The following is a 20,057-nucleotide window of genomic DNA, read 5'->3' on the forward strand; positions in this document are numbered from 1 at the left end:
TGGACTCTGAAGCCCGAGACTGCCTGTGGTATGCTGTACAATGAGGAACTACAATGTCTTCCTGATAGTAATGTTCAGCGTACTCATCATCCTGCTCATCATCCTAACGTTTAATGTTCAACTCTGAGGGATGGTGAGCTATCCCAAACGCTCCTTCGTTGTCATCATCATCGCAGTCATCCACCTCTTCATGAGCATAAGTCTTGAGGAGGTGAGAGGGCGTAAGCGGCGAGATATAAGAACCTCCTTGCCTCTGGTAAGATGTTAGCTGGAAAGTCTTTGAAGAAATAGGCGTTGAAAATGCCTGTATTGTGACTGGAGGCTTTGTAGAAGCAGTCTCTATTGATATCGGTGGCACCGTAGATAATGGAGACATTGATGATTGAATTGTTGCAGGCTTCATAACTGGCTTCGCCGACGGGACCATAGTCGACAGATTCGACGCAGACGGAATCGCCGTGGACGGACTTGATGTCGACGGAATCTTCGTCGACGGACTCGACGTCAACGGGATCATCGCGACAGGCTCGACGTCGACGGGATCATCGACGGACTCGTCATCGACTGGCTCGTCGTCAACGGAGTCGTCGTCGACGGACTTGGCTTCGTCAACGGCACCGTAGATGTCTTCGTCGACGTCGATGATGGAGGCTTCGTCGACGGTACCTTCGTTGACGAGTGCTTTGACTTCGACGACGAGGCTGTCTTTGAAGGATCGTCGATGATGGTTCTTTTTGCCACAATTGAAATCCTAGTTGACAGGATAGGAGAGGTGATAGCTGTGGTAGAAATTGTTGCCGTCAACGAAGGGGCAGAAGACGTAACAGATACAGTAGTCATAGGAAAGGCTGAAGAGACAGAGCAGCTTTTACTCACAGTTTTATGTTTTTAAGATTCCTTGAGAGCTGAGGCTTCAGAGAAAGAAGATGGAGATCTCTGTGAAGAGCCAGAAGTGGAATAGGATGTTTTGACATGTTTTCTCCCCTCACTTGAAGAATCATCTTGTGATCTTGCTCTTTTACTGGAGGTTGAATCTCTGTCATCATCATCAGCAGAAGAAGATTTGAGCCATAAAAGGACTCTGGCCTCCCTATCCCTTAAGGTCTTAGAAGGGAAGGTGCGGCAGATCTTACAATGGTTTGCCTCATGCTTTGGATAGAGGCAATAAATACAGTCCTTATGTTGATCATCAACATGGACTCTTTTCTTGCCGCATGTTCTGCAAGTTGTAAACAAGGCCTTCTTGTCAGACATCCTGAAGTAGAGAATAAACTGAGTAGAGACTCAGGGAGACTCCTTTCCACACGACGTGCGGTGAAAATCTGAGGACAACTGGCTCTGCAGAGTGGGTTCTAGAGTGTGCTGTAAGCTGATTGGCTGGGACAAAGTTCTTGGTCCTTTTGGCATAAGGAGGTAGACAGGCTACTAAAGTTTAGGCCTCAGAACTTTCTCTTAGGCCTACTACTATAGTTTACTTTTGGCACTGCTTTTTTATATACCGTGGGACTCCCGCCTCGGCGACGGGGAATGATTCAGGCATGTGAATCTATGAAAGATACCCCAATACTGGATAAGAACAGTGCTCAACCATCCTGTTGGGGTTTAAAAACTAAATAAACAAAGTTGTTAAAAATATTTTTTTTAAGTATCTAATGTAAGGTAAAACACATGTTAGAGTAGAGCTCTTCAAAAGGATTTCCTCACAAAAAATGTCCAGTAGAAAGCTACGCTATGGTAGCCTATGGGGGTAGAAAAGCTCAGCATTTCCAACTCATTGGCTGAATTGTGAGTTGTTTCAAAGGAGGTGGATATGCTACAAATGATGGGCCCGGTTCACAAAAGTAATCTGAGACAGGATTCCTAACTATACTACTACTAAACTGAGACAAAATTCTAACTTTACAACCCCCTAAAATAATCCCAACGCTGCTATGGCAGCGTTGTGATTAGTGGGGACAGCGCCCAGGCGGGTGCCTATGGGGAGGCCATTTTCTCTATGTAGGCTACATAGAGAAAAGTCAGAGGGCTGACCAAACAGTCAGGGCCCGTAACGTTGGGCAAGCCACTCCTACCTGAAACGCCCCTCCCCCCCCAGCCAGGCATACCCTTCTGCTTTCTCGCAATGCGGGAAGCAGAAACATAGAATAGTAGTTTTACCATTTTATGTTTCTGCTTCTTGCCCTGTGAGAAAGCAGTGGGGCAACGCTCCTCTGCCCTAATGGAGGAGTCACCCCTGTATAACTGCCTTTACAACGCAATACCTATAGCATTTGAAAAGTATTGCTACTTTTGAAACTGTTAGTTAGGCGCCACTGAGTTTCTCCTGGTTCTAAAAATAAAATAACAAAGTAATAACTTTTGATACAAAACAATTGAACTTGGATTCAGTCTTTGAGTGTGTGTAATCATTTCTTGCCTGCGTGCATACAACAAATGCTTAATACAACCCTCTGATAAGTCTAACTGCTCGATCACACTACCATAAGTAGAGCTTTTATTAATACCAGCTTAAGCCTTTGTAAGCCTCTCCAGATTCACGACTCTGGGTACACTATACCCTAATTTGGTACAGTATATAATGAGCCAGATTCCTACTTAGGCAAGCTGTGCCTGTGCACAATGAAACAAACCACAATTCGGCGGACCAAGGTTCTGTACCTTAGTTTCTCAAATAAGCCAAATCAATAAATTGTCTGAGCAATCTCGTCCCGAGTATGCCGCACATATACACCACTGGATACCAGATAAGAAGATTCAAGAGTGGAAGGACAGTGCTCCAGAATGAAGTCAGAATTTCTCAGAAGTAATCCAAAATATATTCTTTATTAAGTCTTCAATTTAAAATGTTGTGGACATCAGCCAACACGTTTCGTTCCGAGAGGAACTTCTTCAGGGCTGAAATAATATACAAATAAAAACACACTAAGCACAAGGTACATGAAACAACACATCAACAAATATAAACAATGTACATACATAAATACCCACATCCACAACATATAAATTTTTTAGTATTTGAAAGAACGACTAAAAAACAAACAAATATATCAAAAAAACACAAAGACACCTTATCAAACAACTTCATATAATCTTTATAAATGAATTCATTTAATTAAAAATAGGCCATAGGCGAAGGGGAGCCTAATAAGAAGCAAAATATAAAGATCAGTGTAACATCATTGACAAAAATAAGCAAAGGCGAGGAAAGCTTCATTAAGAAATGTTATGTAGCCGCCTCCAAAAACACACCTAGTGAAACCACAAAAGTTTATAAAAATTGTTATGTACCCAAGAAAAAAGGGTCAGAGAGAGTGTGAGGAAGGAATCCTCCATTAGTTCAGAGAACAGGGATACACATAATATACAACGAACCATCAACTAGTATTCTCACCAATGTATATGTCTGGTCTCCCTCGAGCTGTATGCAACAATCAGTAGTTTCCTCAACAACTGATATTCAATCGTAATTGCGTTTCTTTCAGAGTTTGGTTTCTAAAAAGAAATGCACAATTGTATAATATACACACCACTAACTTATTGTATGAGATTAACTGTACCATCAAACCCACCATTCCGAAAAAAAGCCACAGGTGGTACCTCAACCTCCGTGGCAAAATGTTCCCTAAACCTAATATAAGTTACACAAAAGTGTTAAGCTTACCATAAATCTTGTACCTGTCTCAACATCCAACAGCTTCACAATTATATCAATCCGTATGGAGGGTAAGAGACCAGATCCTAACCGCAATAAAAAATGTCTTATATAAAACCACGCAATCATTGTTTATTACGTATTGGCTAGCGTTATTACTAGAGGTACAAATCATGCATACAAAGCAGCCCCTGTTATCGGTAGCCTTGTTTCCAAAACCAGAGAGCACGTCAGACCACCATCTTACCTTAAAGAACATCAAGTATGATCACATCAAAATATAGAAAATTCTAGGCATCAGTATAAAAGCCCAAAAGTCCTGCGAAGAGAAAATATATACACATTTGTAAATGGACCCCATCATATCCTGTGAGTATCTCATATACTATGGTAAATCTCAAGATAATTTGAAGCCATAACTGTGAGAAGTTGGCCTGGTATATGATGTTCACTACCCTAGTGAACACCTTGCACCAGTCCAAACAACCCTATGGTGATGGTTGTAAAGCCAAGCTTATAGACCAGCTATCCTAGAGGTAGCGTGGACAGAACAGTCTTAGGCTAAAAGACTCTTGAGGGCGTGTAAAGCCAGCTGTTTTACCATATGTAACCCCTTGAATATCAAATGAAAGGACACCACACAGGATATATATAAAATATATATGTATTTATTTACTAACACACTCCTCTGTACTCTTTATGAGGTCAGAGGCAAAAGTACATAACAAGTTACGCTTAGAAATACTTTAAATAGCACAGTTTACAGTTAGGCCCTAGGGGCGCGTAAAACCATATACTAAGTAAGTGGTATAAGGACCACGACTTGTGAAAGGAGAAGGCCTAGGGAATCGCTGGGGCTACACTATCTGACCCTTAGGTTAGGAGTAGGAGGCCCACAGGCGGCGCGTGCAGTGTCAGTACACTCACGCGAGAGTCAATAGAAAGTCAATGGGAACTTAGAAGGTAAGTAAATGAAGATTTACGACACTTCCGGTCTAACTAGGAATGTACAACTAACAAAACTGGACACTAGGATAGTCGATCCCTACAGGAGCACCGAAGTACTCGCGTTACCTCACCCACGGGCTGCGGGTGCATAGGTGTCAAAGTGTGTCGGGTTTTCTCGTTGTCTCCTATGGAGCCTTGGAAGAAGATGCTGCAGGCGACCAGGAGGAAGATGTCCGGGTGGATCCAAGGGTGGATCGGAGATGAAGAAGACCTGAAAGCAGAGGGGACAGAGTTTAGGTCACAAGCCAGTGACCGGGTGGAACCAGGAAGGAACCAGATGTCGTCGAGGAGCAATCAGGTGCTGTCGTGAAGCTTGTCATTGCAGCCACGCGGACCAGGAGGCTTCGAGGACGACCAGGTGCTGGAGAGGAGCTGTCCCACAAAGGTTCTCGCAGATGGAGAAGTCGGCTTCAAGATCGGAGCCAACAAGCCTAAGCAAAGGTAACCCACGCAGGATACACAAAGAGCTTCTGGTGCAGACCAGGAGGGTCTGAGGTACTTCACCTTTTCAGGGAAGCAAGTGCCAGTCTGGAGCAACCAGACCAGCGATGGACTTTCAAAGGATCGTCGTCACAGGGCTACTAGCCAACTGGCCAGCAACCGGGACAACACGTCGAGCAGAACACAAGCAGAAGGGCCCCACGAAGATCTCGTGGAGTGTGGAGGGCTGGTCTTCGGTGCAAGTGGAGCTCGGTGTCGGGGTGTCTCAGTCCCCAGTGCACAGCTTTGAGGATGCCTCAGGCTCTGTGCTCGGGTTCCGGCGGGAACGGGGACAAAGCAAGCCGTTGAGTTGCTGGATGGTGCCTGGTTGCCCAGGGTGGTCACTCCTTGGCCACAAGGGAGATTCTTCAGTCTTCAGCTCAGGTGAATGTCGAAGGGTCCAGAGTTTCGTTCCAAATTCGATTCCAGGATTAATTAAAAGTCTCCTGGGTCAGATCCTACCTTTATACAACTAAAGGGGGCTGGTTTACTGTCTAGGTCCCTCCTATGGGTGGGACCAGGAAGGGGGGTGGGTACACCCCCTTTCCTTTGTCCAGTTTCGTGTCAGAGCTGGGGCTGGAGTGCCCCAGCAACCGGTTTGAACTGGGGTATGCATGGAGCACCTAGTGTGCCCCAGGCATGTCTCAATCTATTCAGCCCTCCCTGTCCCAATACACAAAATCCTGTCTGGGGTGGTGCTGGCTCCTCTCCAGGCAGGAAACCTATTGTCCAAACCTCCGTGACTGGAAGGACTCCCAGCAGCTGGAGGTCAGACTTGTGTCTGTGGCAGCAGCGTCCATTTTGTGACGCTGGGGCTCTGGTTAACTTTAACCGGGATAGTCAGCAGCAACATGTCTTCTCCCTCTAGAAGGGTGGAATGCTACCCCCGTCGCCAGAATTGGCGAGGCGGTAGTATTCCAAAGCGTATGACACCTTACACGACATGTTTAGATAACGCCAAACCAAAGTTAGCATTCAACCGCGAGGATTATAATGCACTTAAAAGTATATGGTATGGCAATATCATAGAACAGCTATAAGGACATGGTTCCGAAAGCTGCAGACAGGCTCAACTCATGCTAGAGCACCATCTCACACATAACCAAGCACTCTGCCTCCAGGATTGTTAAGGCCTGCCATAGGAGTGACTTATAGGTTACTGTGTGTCTATATATAAGGGTAGATATAGGAATACTATACCTAAGCAAGGGGTGTTTACACGACCTTGCCCCAGCTGAGTGATCAGCCAGTTGTGTCAGTTTGAGTGGCCAGCCAGGGGTGGCATAATACCTGCTGCTGCCCCTGGTAGGCCTTGGTTGCATCTATGCCCTGAGTACCTAGGGTACACTTCTACAGGGAATGACAAGGTGAACCAATTCCCAATTGTGTATGTACTGTGGTAAATAAATAAATAATACCTCTCTTTTTGACTAGACATATATCATAACAGATAGCTCAATAAATAAGAGTCAAGATTCGAGGTAGTAGGAGTTTTGCAGGTTTAATACAGCATAAGGACAGGAACAGGACAACATGCATAGGAATAGGATGGCAGGGCCCAGCAGCTGCTGGGGCTGGATCTGGGATGAGCGCGCTGACTTTTAATAACAATACATGAGCATATATACATAACGCAAACACATAGCATTACATTGCAGTAGGCGTAGCAGTGGGTGGAGCAGAAGGCGTGACGCGTAGCAGTCGCGAAAGATAAGGGCGAAAAGAGGTGTAACAGGGCGTATACATAGACATGTGATGCAAACGTAACAGAATATGTCATGAATGGGGCGGAAACCATGGAGGGGGCTACCTAAGGAGCCGGGACCTCTAACCTGATGGTGCGCGCAAACTGGCAATGACGTATCACTAGGAGAAGCTGGGGGCTATGAACTCTGTGCTAGGAGCAGAGACTGAAGTCTGGAGAGTCAGGGCGACATGTACCTAAACAGTATCTAGTATCTGATGTTTAGAGAACATGTTGATATAAACTAGAAGTTAGGAGAGGAAAGGCTAACTTGATTCTAAGACTGGACCATGCATTATTCTACATGTAGTGCGTGATGAAGAATATTAAATGACCATTAAATGCAGTATTTCTCTAACGTGGAGACGTGAAGGCTAGACAATGACGGAAACTATTTGTAAGGATTGCAGGCTGGTTCCACAGGAGCGTCAGGGATCCGAAGAGTAATCCGCAGCCTTCCCCTACGGTCTTCCGACTCTATCAAGCACTAGAGTACGAGAGACACGCCAGGGGAAAACAGGGAAACAAAACAAGGAAAGATGGGGGAAGACAACGATGATTGATGGTACTCTCCAGTAGTGAATACGATGGTGTCTTTATGTAAGGAACCGGAACAAACAGGTAGGCTGTAATAACAAGAGGAAGTCAACAATTCTAGTTCTAATCCAGTACTAATATACCAATGTACAAATACAACCATTTCACATACCCCAGGTTCTTAGTATGTAGCAGATGTAACATGTGAAGGTGAAGACAATGGCACAGCGTCTGGAGCTATAACAGATATGACACAATAGGCTGTTGAGCACCTGCATGTGAGATGGTGTTAGGTACAATAACGGCCCATAGAACTCCCTTCTTACATCAACTATAATAGACCAGCCTTCGAAGACACTTTCACTACTGTGTGACATATAATGATCTTTCCGCCCAACACTTCTGGAGATATCTTACACAGTGTATCACCATCTAGAAGAACCAAAGCAAGCTATTTAATTCATACATACATGTATATAGTAATAGTAAAAGATTGGTAACGCATGTGCGCTCTTACCGCGATTCTTGGTAATGTGGAAAATGAACCCACCCTGATCCACGCAAGAGTGCCACCAAATATCAAGGAAAGAGGGTTCCAGTGAAGTCTCAGCGATAAATGGCTGATGTACCGGAAATGGGGATCATAGGGACTAGGTGGACATAGGATAAGAACAGGTAATAAAGAATAGGGAGAAACTAACTAACTAACTAAGAAAACAAATAATGACCGAGGATGTTACTGACACCGGACAGCGGAGCTAAGCCCGGCCGCCGGGTGCAGCACACAAGTAAATGAAAACAAAATAAGGGAGAACAATCCCCACCGGATGGCGGAGCAAAGCCCGGCCGCCGGGTGGAGAATGCAGCCTGAGGAATGGATTCCACCGGACGGCGGAGCCAGGCCCGGCCGCCGAATGGAGAACACAATCAGTGGATGGTAAAGAAGTAAACTCCGGCGTTGAGTACAGGCTTATTCCAACGTCGGAGAATGCTGTGCCCGGCCGGATGGCGGAGCTAAGCCCGGCCGCCGGGCGAGGCACACGGTAAAGGGAAAAAGGGAGATAGGCGTCTCGATGTACGCCGAAGGCAGCGGAATACTGCCGATCAATGCTGCGATGGCGTCTCCCGAGTTAGGGAAGGCAGGGGACGCAAACGCTACCCGCACAGGAATCAGGAAAGCGAAACAGGAACTGCAAGGTCAGGCAACAAGGAAGAGACGGAACCGGAAACAAGGGAAGCTTGACGCAAGAACGTGAAGCGTCGTTCCCTGTTTCCTGATTCTTTAAATAGCATGTGTCTTAAAGGGACAGCGTAGGGGAGTCCCGAGGCATGACACTATTGATGCAGTTCAGTAGCTTAAGAATGCAGAGAAGGAGGACTGAACTGATAACTGGAATCATAACATATTCTTGGCAGACTCAGAGACAGAGCCAGGCTGGACCGGGCACTGCGAGGCAGGAAGTAAGTGAAGGGTCGAGGATACAGGTGGGGGCTGTATCGCTCCTCAGCGAGGTTTCAGGAGACAGGAGCTGAATCTGGTGTCCAGGCCCTTTTGAGGCCTAGAAACGGGGACTTTATAATGGAATAACGTGCACACTGAGAAACGTGGCAACGTAGCTTTACATAGGCCTGATATTCGTAGTATTCACGAGGACTGGAAACTGGCATATTAGAGGTGGACACAACTGTAATTGCGTCATTAATCGAACATAGGGAGTACATATGCATATTTAATCATGCACACATAACATATGATGGAGGAGGCGTAGGGACACAGAACATGGCAAAATGTACTTTTCCACATTCCCTCCTTGTCACTACGTTTCCATCAGGAAACATCAATTTTCATGATACCATCTATCATTTCATACAGTATCATTTGTTCGTCTCGGATTATCCTGGAACGGGATTTAGAACGGGGCTTGGGACTAGAAATACAAGAGGTAGCACAAATGCCGCAAATCGCAGGGCCACATTGTATACAGAGACAGCAGCTGAATATGATCGCTACTGCAATACCTAGGAAGGACAATATTTTCCATCCCCATGCGGAAATTATATTCCAGAACCAACCGGACCATGTCCAGGTGCCTGGATCTTGGTGTAACAGATGGGCAATTTTATGGAGTCTGGTTATAGCTGAATAAACAGACGGCGCGTTATTTGGAATGAAAATGCAGCAACTAGATCCGATGACTCTACAGGCCCCGCCCCTATCGGCCAGTATGACGTCAAGGACGAGACGATTCTGTAAAACGACAAATCTCATAGCACATTGCTCTTCGGTTAAGTTACCTAGAGCAGAGGCAGTCTCATTTACTACAGCTTCGAGGGTTCTGGTTAACCTACGGATTAGTTTACTATTCTGGATAGGTCCTATAAAGAAAAAGAAACCTCTATTGAAATCTGTATACTGTTCTAGAGCAGTTTCAGTATAATCGACAATTGGGGACTCCCTTCTATGTCTAATGTGTACTAGATGTGTATTTCTATGATAATCAGGTGGGGCTAGGAAAACTGGTGGCAGTAGGAAGGCAATGTAACAGGTTCCCTCCCAATCGAGGGGCAGACGAACATATGCAGTTTGACCACAAATAAAATAAGAATGACGTGAAGCTTTAAAAATAGATTTCCCACTGTCACTATACTTGACAATAGTAGTACAATCACTATGTCCTACGTGTATGGAACCATAATTTCGGACACATAATTCGCCTTTGACTGGTAGTACTGAAATAGCAGGTAAGTCTGGAGTAGTATCAGACTGAACATTCAGGACCATGAAATTCGACGAATAATTACCTAAATTATACACTTCATTTTCTAAATCTAACCCGGTTCTGTGGGAAAGACCTTGCTTGTCTGGAAAACATGTACTGTTAAGAAAAAACATATCTGTTGAGGATGACGTTAACGTGGACCATGCTCCACACGAACCATTATGTGAGAATGGATAAGGAAAAAGTGGCAGAACTCCCTTCGACGTCTGAAAAGGGGGGAGTCGACCACACACCCAACAATTAGTGGCATTGCTGGTCTGGTGTGAGTAATGTAACATGCGGATAAATGAGTTATTTCGCATAGCGAGGCGGTAAGACAGTTCATGGGGAGGCAGATCACTAAACGTGTGCTCTACTGTAGCATTAGCAGACTTATTTACATGAAGAACTGGGAAATACAAGAAAAATGCATAACTGGTGCAGGAAATCATAAGGCTGAGAAACAATATGAAACATAGAAAAACGATACATCGGATTGAGTTTTGACTAACTCTCTCACTATGGGGGTCTATTTTATACATGTCAGAAACAGTCTAACCGTTTCACCTAGGGGAGGACTTAGACAATCAAACTGACTGACTTATTTTACTAGACCGTAGTTTTAGCTTGTACTCCTGTTGCGGAGTTTTCTCTAACAGGGGAGGGGTTGTAGCAATGTCTTTTGCGGGACAGTCCTTGAGAACAATGCTTTGGCAATCCTTCAAATCCTGGGAAATGTTCTTTAAGACGGGTTTCAGTCCATTAAAAAGTTTAATATGAGAAAGGTGCACCCAGCCTTTGCGTCCTTCCAACTTCACGGCTGTACGGGTGGTGAGGAGGACCTGTCGGGGCTCTTTCCAACGAGGCTCCAGCGGACTTGATCTGTCAAAGTTGCGGACCATCACCATGGATCCTGGAACGATTTCGTGCGGTGCCACCTCGGTATTGTCTGGAAATGCGGCAGCAACCTGTGAACGACATGAGTTGAGGGCAGACATCAAGGAAGCTAGGTAATCTGTCAGCATATTACTTGAAACATCGGTAATACTTCGGGGTCTAGGAGTACCCCACATATTTGGGGGGCGGCCGAAAACGACCTCGTACGGGGACAGACCTGATCTGGAATGTGAGACCATGCGCATATAAAATAAAGCGACTGGCAGAGCTACTAGCCAGTCCACACCTTTTTCTTTACACACTTTTGCAATACGGATTTTCAGGGTCTGGTTATGTCTCTCTACGAGACCGGCTGCTTCAGGATGGCGTACACAATGAAACTTCCACTGGTACCCTAGCAAAAGGGAAACATGCTTCATGAGTTCGGATGAGAATGGCTGGCCGTTGTCAGAATATACGACTCTAGGGAGTCCATAACGAGGGAAGAACTCACGAACCAACTGCTTGGCAGTGGTCGCGGCTGTGTAATCTGGAACTGGATATGCTTCTGTCCACCTGGACAAAGCGCATACAACTACAAGGACATACTTGAAACCTCGACATCGCTCCATCTGAATATAATCCATCTGGAGGACTTCAAAAGGGTGGTCAGGGGGCTGGAATCCACCTTGTTCCACCGGGACACTTTTACCTGGATTAAACTGACAACATATCATACAGGTACGGACTTTCTGCTTGGCTGCAGCTCGTAAATGCTTGTTAAACCAAATGTTCTGGATACTGTCTAACATAGCTTTTTCTCCTAAATGTGCTGGACTATGTGCGGTATTAATAATGACTTGAACCATAGAGTCGGGGAGAAACCATGTGGCTCTACCCTTTGTTAACCATCCTTGATCTGTCTGGACCCCTCCTTGTTCGGACCATTTCTTGATTTCTTCGGGAGTAGCATGTAACTGGATATCTATGACATCTTGTGTAGGGTCCTTAACTGTCATACATGTAGTCGGATCTGGAGTATGTGTCTGTGTCGGATTAACTTGAATGTCTGGAGTCTGTGCTGTAAGCTTGGCTGTGCGGTCTGCTAGATCGTTACCTTGGGAAATAATGTCAGTAACTTTCGTATGTGCTTTGCACTTCATGATAGCGATAGATGTCGGTAAATGTATGGCATCTAACAGAGCTTGAATAAGGAGACCATGCTGAATCTTGGTTCCATGAGAAGTCATGAAACCTCTCTCCTGCCAGAGCACTCCGAAGTCGTGTACGACTCCAAATGCGTAACGTGAATCTGTGTAAACATTAACTTTCAAGTTCTTGGCGTGTATACAGGCTTGTGTCAGAGCAACTAGCTCTGCTGCTTGAGCGGACAGAGTGTCAATGCGGTGTGTCTCAATAACTTCAGTGTCAGTAGTCACTGCATACGCGGCGACTAGTTCTCCTGTACTAGTTCTTAGGCATGAACCATCCACATAAAGTGTCAGGTCGGGGTCTGGTAACGGAATATCTGTCAGATCTTGTCTTGGCTTTGTCGTAATGTTAACTACTTCCACGCAATCATGTGTGGCTGGATTTGAATTAACTGATGGTAACAATGTAGCAGGATTTAGGATGTTGCAGCGTCTGATTTCTATGTGTGGCTGGAACAGTGTCAATTCATAACCTGTTAAACGTGCAATTGTCAAGTGCTGAGTTTGTGTTCGGTTTAAAAGAACTTCCACGGAATGTGGAACTTGTACTGTCAAGGTATGTCCTAAGACTATGGAATCACTTTGTCTGATAGCTAGTGCTGTGGCTGCAACTGACTTGAGGCACGCAGGCAGAGCCTGGGCTACAGGATCTAATGTACTCGAAAAATAAGCACAGGGCTTGTATTGTCCTGCTTGATCTTGTGTGAGAACAGATAATGCTGTACCTTCACGTTCAGTAACGAAAAGTGTAAAAGGCTTACTGTAGTTCGGTGTAGCTAGAACTGGAGCTTGGCATAGGGCTTTCTTTAACTCATTAAAACTAAGTGTATGTTCAGATGTCCAAGGGAGGACAGTCGATACGGCTGCCTCCTGTGTCGTTAACTGTATCAGTGGCTTGGCTAGAAATGCATACTGAGGAATCCATTGTCTGCAGTAAGAAGTAAGGCCAATAAAAGCACGTACCTCCTTCTGGGTCTTGGGCTGAGGAAGACTCGCTATTAACTGGATACGGTCTGGTGTCAACTGCCTACCCCTCTTGGACAGTAAGTGTCCTAAGTAGACCACTTGCTGGACACAGAATTGAAGCTTAGAAGGGGACACCTTGTGCCCCATCTCGGCTAGGAAATACAAAACTGTAAGGGATGCTCGCTCGCAAGCACGTTCAGAACGGGCTGTGATCAGGAGATCATCAACATACTGGAGCAGGGCAGTGTCAGTTGGCATGTGAATGTTGTCTAGTTGTCTCTTGAGTGCTTGACTGTAAATACTAGGACTTTCTGTGAAACCTTGAGGAGCTCGTGTAAACATATAGCTCCTTCCATTTAAACAAAATCCGAAAAGAAACTGGCTGTCTGGATGAATAGGAACACTGAAAAATGCGTTCTTGAGGTCTATGACAGTGAAGAACGTGGCTTCGGAATCAATGGCTGTCAATAGGGAAGAGATGTCTGGGACAACTGGGTACTGCGGAATAATACATTTATTAAGCTCTCGTAGGTCAATCACTAATCGATATACTGGGGGTGCATTTGGATCAGTACGTTTCATGACTGGAATGATCGGAGAATTACATACATTGGAGTCAGTTTCTACAACCACTCCTTGAGCCATAAGCTCGTCAATAATTTTGGATAAGGCTGCTACAGCCTCAGGTGGCAATCTGTACTGTCTGATTCGTGGTAACACTACACCTGGCTTGAGAGTCACACGATAGGGTGTGATTTGCATGTAACCTACATCAGTTGGACCTTGCGCCCATAAGTGCTGCGGAACATTAGACAGTCTTGAATCAAAATCTCGTAATACATAGTGACCCTTAAAGTCACGTAGGAACAGTCGTATTCCCTCTGGGGAACAGCATATAACTGCACCTAACTCTTTCAGTGTCTTAATGCCCAACAGGTTTTCTGGACATGACTTGGTAAGTAACAGATCAGTAGTGCGGGACAATGGACCTACTTCTAGAGTAACTGGCTTTGAAATCTCATTTACGATAGGTTTTCCTGAAAATCCAAGGGAAATATTTCTTGAGCCTGAGAGCGGAGCCCCTGGAACTTCGGCGTGACTAATTGTGGTCCTACTTGCCCCTGTATCAATCAAAAACTTTCTGTCTTTCCCTAATACTTGACTGTGAACATAGGGACCTTCTTGATCTACAGGTATCTCGATGAGAGGCAAGCCTACCTCCCTCTCTAGGCTGTTTCATGAATACTGCTGGTACTCTGGATACTCAGACTGTGCATACTGGTACATCTGCTGTGTAACGTGCTGTGTTGCAGCAATAGGCTGCGGTGCTGTAACTGTCTGTGGTGCATTCTGTGGCTGAGGAATCTGTGGAACTTGTTCTTGTCTAGGCGGACGTGGTCTTTCTTTAGTCTTACCGGTAGCTATGTTGTGTTTCAGAACTGCACACTCATTTATGAAATGACCTGGTTGTTTACAATAATTGCAATTCCCTTTAACGGGAGCTGCAGGATGACTGGCTTGATTCGGACCCCTCTTCTGACTGTCTTGAGGAACAGATTGTGCAACTAGTACTTTCATTTTCGTGTCTTTCATACGTTTTCTTTCGTGTTCTTGTTCTTCCCTGATTCTATTCTGGTGGTATTGAAGCATTTGCAACATCTGGGACGGGGTATTAGCTTGCCAGGTACTTTCGACTTTCAAAACTCGATTTTTAATTTGTGGACTTGAATTCTCGACTAATTTAGTAACAAAAAGGTGAGGGTATGACTCACTACTTGTCTTGAGGCCACTGTTGATGCTGAAACATTTTTCAAATCTAGAATAAAAATCACTAATATCCTCATCTTGCTTCTGTTTACAGGCTGAGATTGCATCCCAGTCTTCTTTTCTAGTTGTCAATAATCTGGGTAAAACTTGTATTAATAATTCTGGTAATTCTTTACACTTATCTCCAAGACCGGTACCTGGTACTCGTGCCTTGTCTTCAGCTTCTAGAACTGCCCAATCGATCTTTTTCTCTCCCACCTCCCATTCTTTTTCCTTGAGCTTTTCATACACCCCTGCGGGCAGCAGAACCTTTAACATTTTAATTATATCTGGATATGTGTATTCTCCCATACGGAGCATGTCTTTTAATTCTCTATGGAACCCTGCTGGATCTTTGTCATGACAGGGAATTAATTTCTTCATCTCGAGGAGTTCCATCTTTGTAATTGGAGTGTAAACAAACACTCGCTGCATTTCGCCACCCGTTCCTTTAACTGGGTGGACTTCTCGTAACGGATTCTGTCTCTCCATGTAAAATGGTTTACCTTCTGGGGGCGAGGCATGAACAAAATGCGGGTTCAAAAACGTTCTATATTTATGACGCTGTTCTAGAATGACACTAATTAAATCGGTACCTAAACCTTTCCATCTATACTGGAGTAACTCGTTCAGGATATCATGTAACGGACCTGGATCAGAGTGTTGACCCTCATACAAAGTAATGAGGTGCTGGATCATATACATACCCACCAGTCGTTGTTCGGCTGGGGGCATTTTCAGAAACATTTGTGCCACTATTTCGTCTGGAAAAGTGGTAGAATCAGTAATCCATCGGACTGCTGATCGGGCTAGTTCTTGTTCATGCATGGTACTTAACTCACTGTAACCGATTCGTGATTTCAGAATGTGATCGGTAGCTTGAAACACTTGTTCTAGTGAACCTTGTTCTGGTGCTGGAGAATGAAAAATAGACTTGTGTTCTAGGCGTAAATGGCGATCTGGAAATCTAGATTTTCCTACATACGCTATTCTGGCGGGATTCTCGTCCTCTACCTCTTCAGTATCAGAGTTACTTTCTTTCTCGCTTACTTGTGCTGCTTTACGTTGTTCGTGTATCTTTATTATTTCTCTACGGATTTTCTTGTACATACTCTCCATAGCACCGACTGTCTTGTGCTTACCCTCGGCTATATTATCACTCCACCTAGTCAGGGTTCTCATTTCGGCCGGATCTTTAGACGGGTAATCTTGTTCTCTTATTAGACAATTGATCAGAAACTTTAATAACATGAGCTGGATCTCGGCTTTCCTTTGAGACATGGCCTCGCCAATACTTTCTGGATCATCCCCTGTACGGATGAAACGATATATTCTGTCTAGATCTTCTTTCATATTCGGTAAGGTGACTAGATACTCGGCCACCTTTCTTACGCGGAATGAATATAAAACCATATTATCCTCGCCTGGGACTGGATCATAACCGCATTCGGCAAGGGATTTTCTTATTTCTGCTGCAGTCTGATGTCTGGGCGTACGCTGTGACGCTTGTGCATGTAATTCGGCTGTCGTTAAACGCTTGTGTGGCGGCGGGGTTTGAGGAGGACCTCCCCCTGCGGCCCCTAAACTAGAGTCGTCTACTGAGGCTCTTCGTCCTGGCAGAGTGGGAAATGGAAATGTAGGCTGGACTTGTATGGCGGGCTGGACCGGGGGTACCGTAACAGGTACTCCGGTGTCTGGAGAAGCGGGAAGTGCCTGATTTACAGGGACTGGCGGAGCGCGAACAGGATTTGCATATTCTGGGACTGTGTCGTCCAAATAGGACGAAATAAAAATATCAGCTGCGGTCTGTTTGTGACGTAGTTTGGTCGGAACTAATGGTGGCGGGAAATTACTGGATGCCTCTGGGGTCGCTTTTGGCAAGCCCTCGGCAAGAAGAGGATACATACCCCTAATAAGGGCATGCCTCTGTCTGTCTGACTGTTCGGCTTTGACTTGTTCACCAATCTCGATTAGTTCTTTTTCTTGTGCTCGTTCTAAGGATTCTCTACTTAATTCTGACTTTCTGATTTCCTTTTCAGTTCTTTTATGAGCTTCTTTGCGCCATAACTCGATGGCATCTTTCTGTGACTGTCTGGCTTTCTTTTTCCATAATGCTTCTTCTACTCGCATGATGCACTCGGCATCCCATGTACCCGATACGGGCCATTTATACTTTTCTTCTAACTGTTTGGTATACTCTACCCATAAATCTAGATACAATATGGCGCTTATGCCATGCTTCTGATACATAAAGTGACCTGGACTGTCCCTCGGCGGAACAGGAACTGCTTCTTCTAACAAACCCTTTCTAGTTTTTAGCTGACGTAATCTCGAAAAGAGGGACATTGTAAACTTGAATCGGAACACAATACAATACACGAGGAACAATAACAACTGGGAAAACAATTCAGGCATACCACGACATTGGAAATACATTGAACAACATCATAACATAACAGTTCGGACAGAATATTACCTGGAATACTGAAAAACAGAAACACAAGAATTTCTCGAGAACGGAACAGACTAGAGTTACTGGATGCACTGCTGAAACAGTACGGAACATACCGGTCCCATAAAGGGACGCATCAAGACCCGTATCCACCTAGGTGAACACTTCGTTTGTGAGTCTGTGTACCACCAACCCACGGACCAGAGTCAATTTAGATTGACCCTGTCTAGATACTACCCCAGTAATGGTACTCACCGGGCAGCAAGAACGGAAAGCCTCGGACTGGACTGGACTGCTACGACGACGGACGACGAACTTCGGACTTCAGTTACGGGTGGACCTCCGGATACCTCGGACCTTGGACTCTTGGCTTGGGCTCTGGTCGGGACTCGCCGCGTTCCTCCACCGTCTCGTTTGGATGCTGGACCGCCTCCTCCGTCTCCTCCGTGGGCCTGAGGGATACTTGAAGCAGAAATATCTGCCGGTGCACAGAAGAGTTCCGTCACGACTGCAGAGGGTCAGGGGGTCGGCGTGGCTTCACCAACGCGTGGGGAAAGGGCAAGTCCCTATTCGGGCGCCATTATGTGGTAAATAAATAAATAATACCTCTCTTTTTGACTAGACATATATCATAACAGATAGCTCAATAAATAAGAGTCAAGATTCGAGGTAGTAGGAGTTTTGCAGGTTTAATACAGCATAAGGACAGGAACAGGACAACCTGCATAGGAATAGGATGGCAGGGCCCAGCAGCTGCTGGGGCTGGATCTGGGATGAGCGCGCTGACTTTTAATAACAATACATGAGCATATATACATAACGCAAACACATAGCATTACATTGCAGTAGGCGTAGCAGTGGGTGGAGCAGAAGGCGTGACGCGTAGCAGTCGCGAAAGATAAGGGCGAAAAGAGGTGTAACAGGGCGTATACATAGACATGTGATGCAAACGTAACAGAATATGTCATGAATGGGGCGGAAACCATGGAGGGGGCTACCTAAGGAGCCGGGACCTCTAACCTGATGGTGTGCGCAAACTGGCAATGACGTATCACTAGGAGAAGCTGGGGGCTATGAACTCTGTGCTAGGAGCAGAGACTGAAGTCTGGAGAGTCAGGGCGACATGTACCTAAACAGTATCTAGTATCTGATGTTTAGAGAACATGTTGATATAAACTAGAAGTTAGGAGAGGAAAGGCTAACTTGATTCTAAGACTGGACCATGCATTATTCTACATGTAGTGCGTGATGAAGAATATTAAATGACCATTAAATGCAGTATTTCTCTAACGTGGAGACGTGAAGGCTAGACAATGACGGAAACTATTGATGCAGTTCAGTAGCTTAAGAATGCAGAGAAGGAGGACTGAACTGATAACTGGAATCATAACATATTCTTGGCAGACTCAGAGACAGAGCCAGGCTGGACCGGGCACTGCGAGGCAGGAAGTAAGTGAAGGGTCGAGGATACAGGTGGGGGCTGTATCGCTCCTCAGCGAGGTTTCAGGAGACAGGAGCTGAATCTGGTGTCCAGGCCCTTTTGAGGCCTAGAAACGGGGACTTTATAATGGAATAACGTGCACACTGAGAAACGTGGCAACGTAGCTTTACATAGGCCTGATATTCGTAGTATTCACGAGGACTGGAAACTGGCATATTAGAGGTGGACACAACTGTAATTGCGTCATTAATCGAACATAGGGAGTACATATGCATATTTAATCATGCACACATAACATATGATGGAGGAGGCGTAGGGACACAGAACATGGCAAAATTTACTTTTCCACAGTACCTAGAGTACATGGTGTGAATTTAGAGAGAGTACATCTGGGCTGTGGGTCTGATTAGCAGACCCACAGCCACATCTACGTCGAAAACCAGTAAAGCAAAAGCAAAAAGTGGGGGTGACCATAGGAAGCAGACCCTATTCTCCTACACAACCCCCCCCCCCACAAACTTAGGGACATTAAACTAACCTTGACCAGTTGAGTCTTCATGTTCTAAGGGGAAATATCTGGAGAGTCCATCTGCATTTGCATGGTCAGTCCCAGGTCTATGTTTCACTGTAAAGTCCATCCCCTCTAGGGAAATGGACCACCTAAGAAGTTTGGGATGTTCACCCTTCATCTGATTTAACCATAGGAGGGGCTTGTGGTCTGTCTGAATCTTGAAGTGAGTGCCAAACAAGTATGGCCTCAGCTTCTTCAGGGCCCAAACCACAGCAAAGGCCTCCATCTCTATAGCTGACCAACGTTTCTCTCTAAGGGTCAGCCTTCTGCCTATGAAAGCAATGGGCTGGTCTTGACCATCTATATTCAGGTGTGAAAGTACAGCTCCCACACCCAACTCAGAAGCATCTGTTTGGACTATGAACTCTTTGGAGTAATCTGGACTTTTCAGAATAGGTGCAGTACACATGGCTTGCTTCAGGACATCAAATGCCTTTTGACAGCTAACTGTCCACTGAACTTTCTTTGGCATCTTTTTGGAGGTGAGGTCATTCAGTGGAGTCACAATGGACCCATAGTTTTTCACAAACTTCCTGTAGTACCCAGACAGGCCC

The 20,057-nt window shown here is 45.3% G+C and overlaps 1 protein-coding gene across 1 annotated transcript in view; it reads right to left on the reverse strand.

Annotated features, from left to right (window-relative positions):
- Positions 1-20,057, reverse strand: part of LOC144752662 (pendrin-like) — a 928,614-nt gene that overhangs the window by 501,553 nt on the left and 407,004 nt on the right. The window contains exons 4-5 of the mRNA XM_078640532.1: positions 3,900-3,971; positions 3,392-3,492 (exon numbers count right to left, since the gene is read on the reverse strand). Of these exons, the coding sequence (XP_078496658.1) occupies positions 3,392-3,492; positions 3,900-3,911 (113 nt within the window). The 5' untranslated portion in view covers positions 3,912-3,971. The remainder of the gene's footprint in view (positions 1-3,391; positions 3,493-3,899; positions 3,972-20,057) is intronic.

Source organism: Lissotriton helveticus, chromosome 5_1 (assembly GCF_964261635.1).
Source record: "Lissotriton helveticus chromosome 5_1, aLisHel1.1, whole genome shotgun sequence".
NCBI lineage: Eukaryota > Metazoa > Chordata > Amphibia > Caudata > Salamandridae > Lissotriton > Lissotriton helveticus.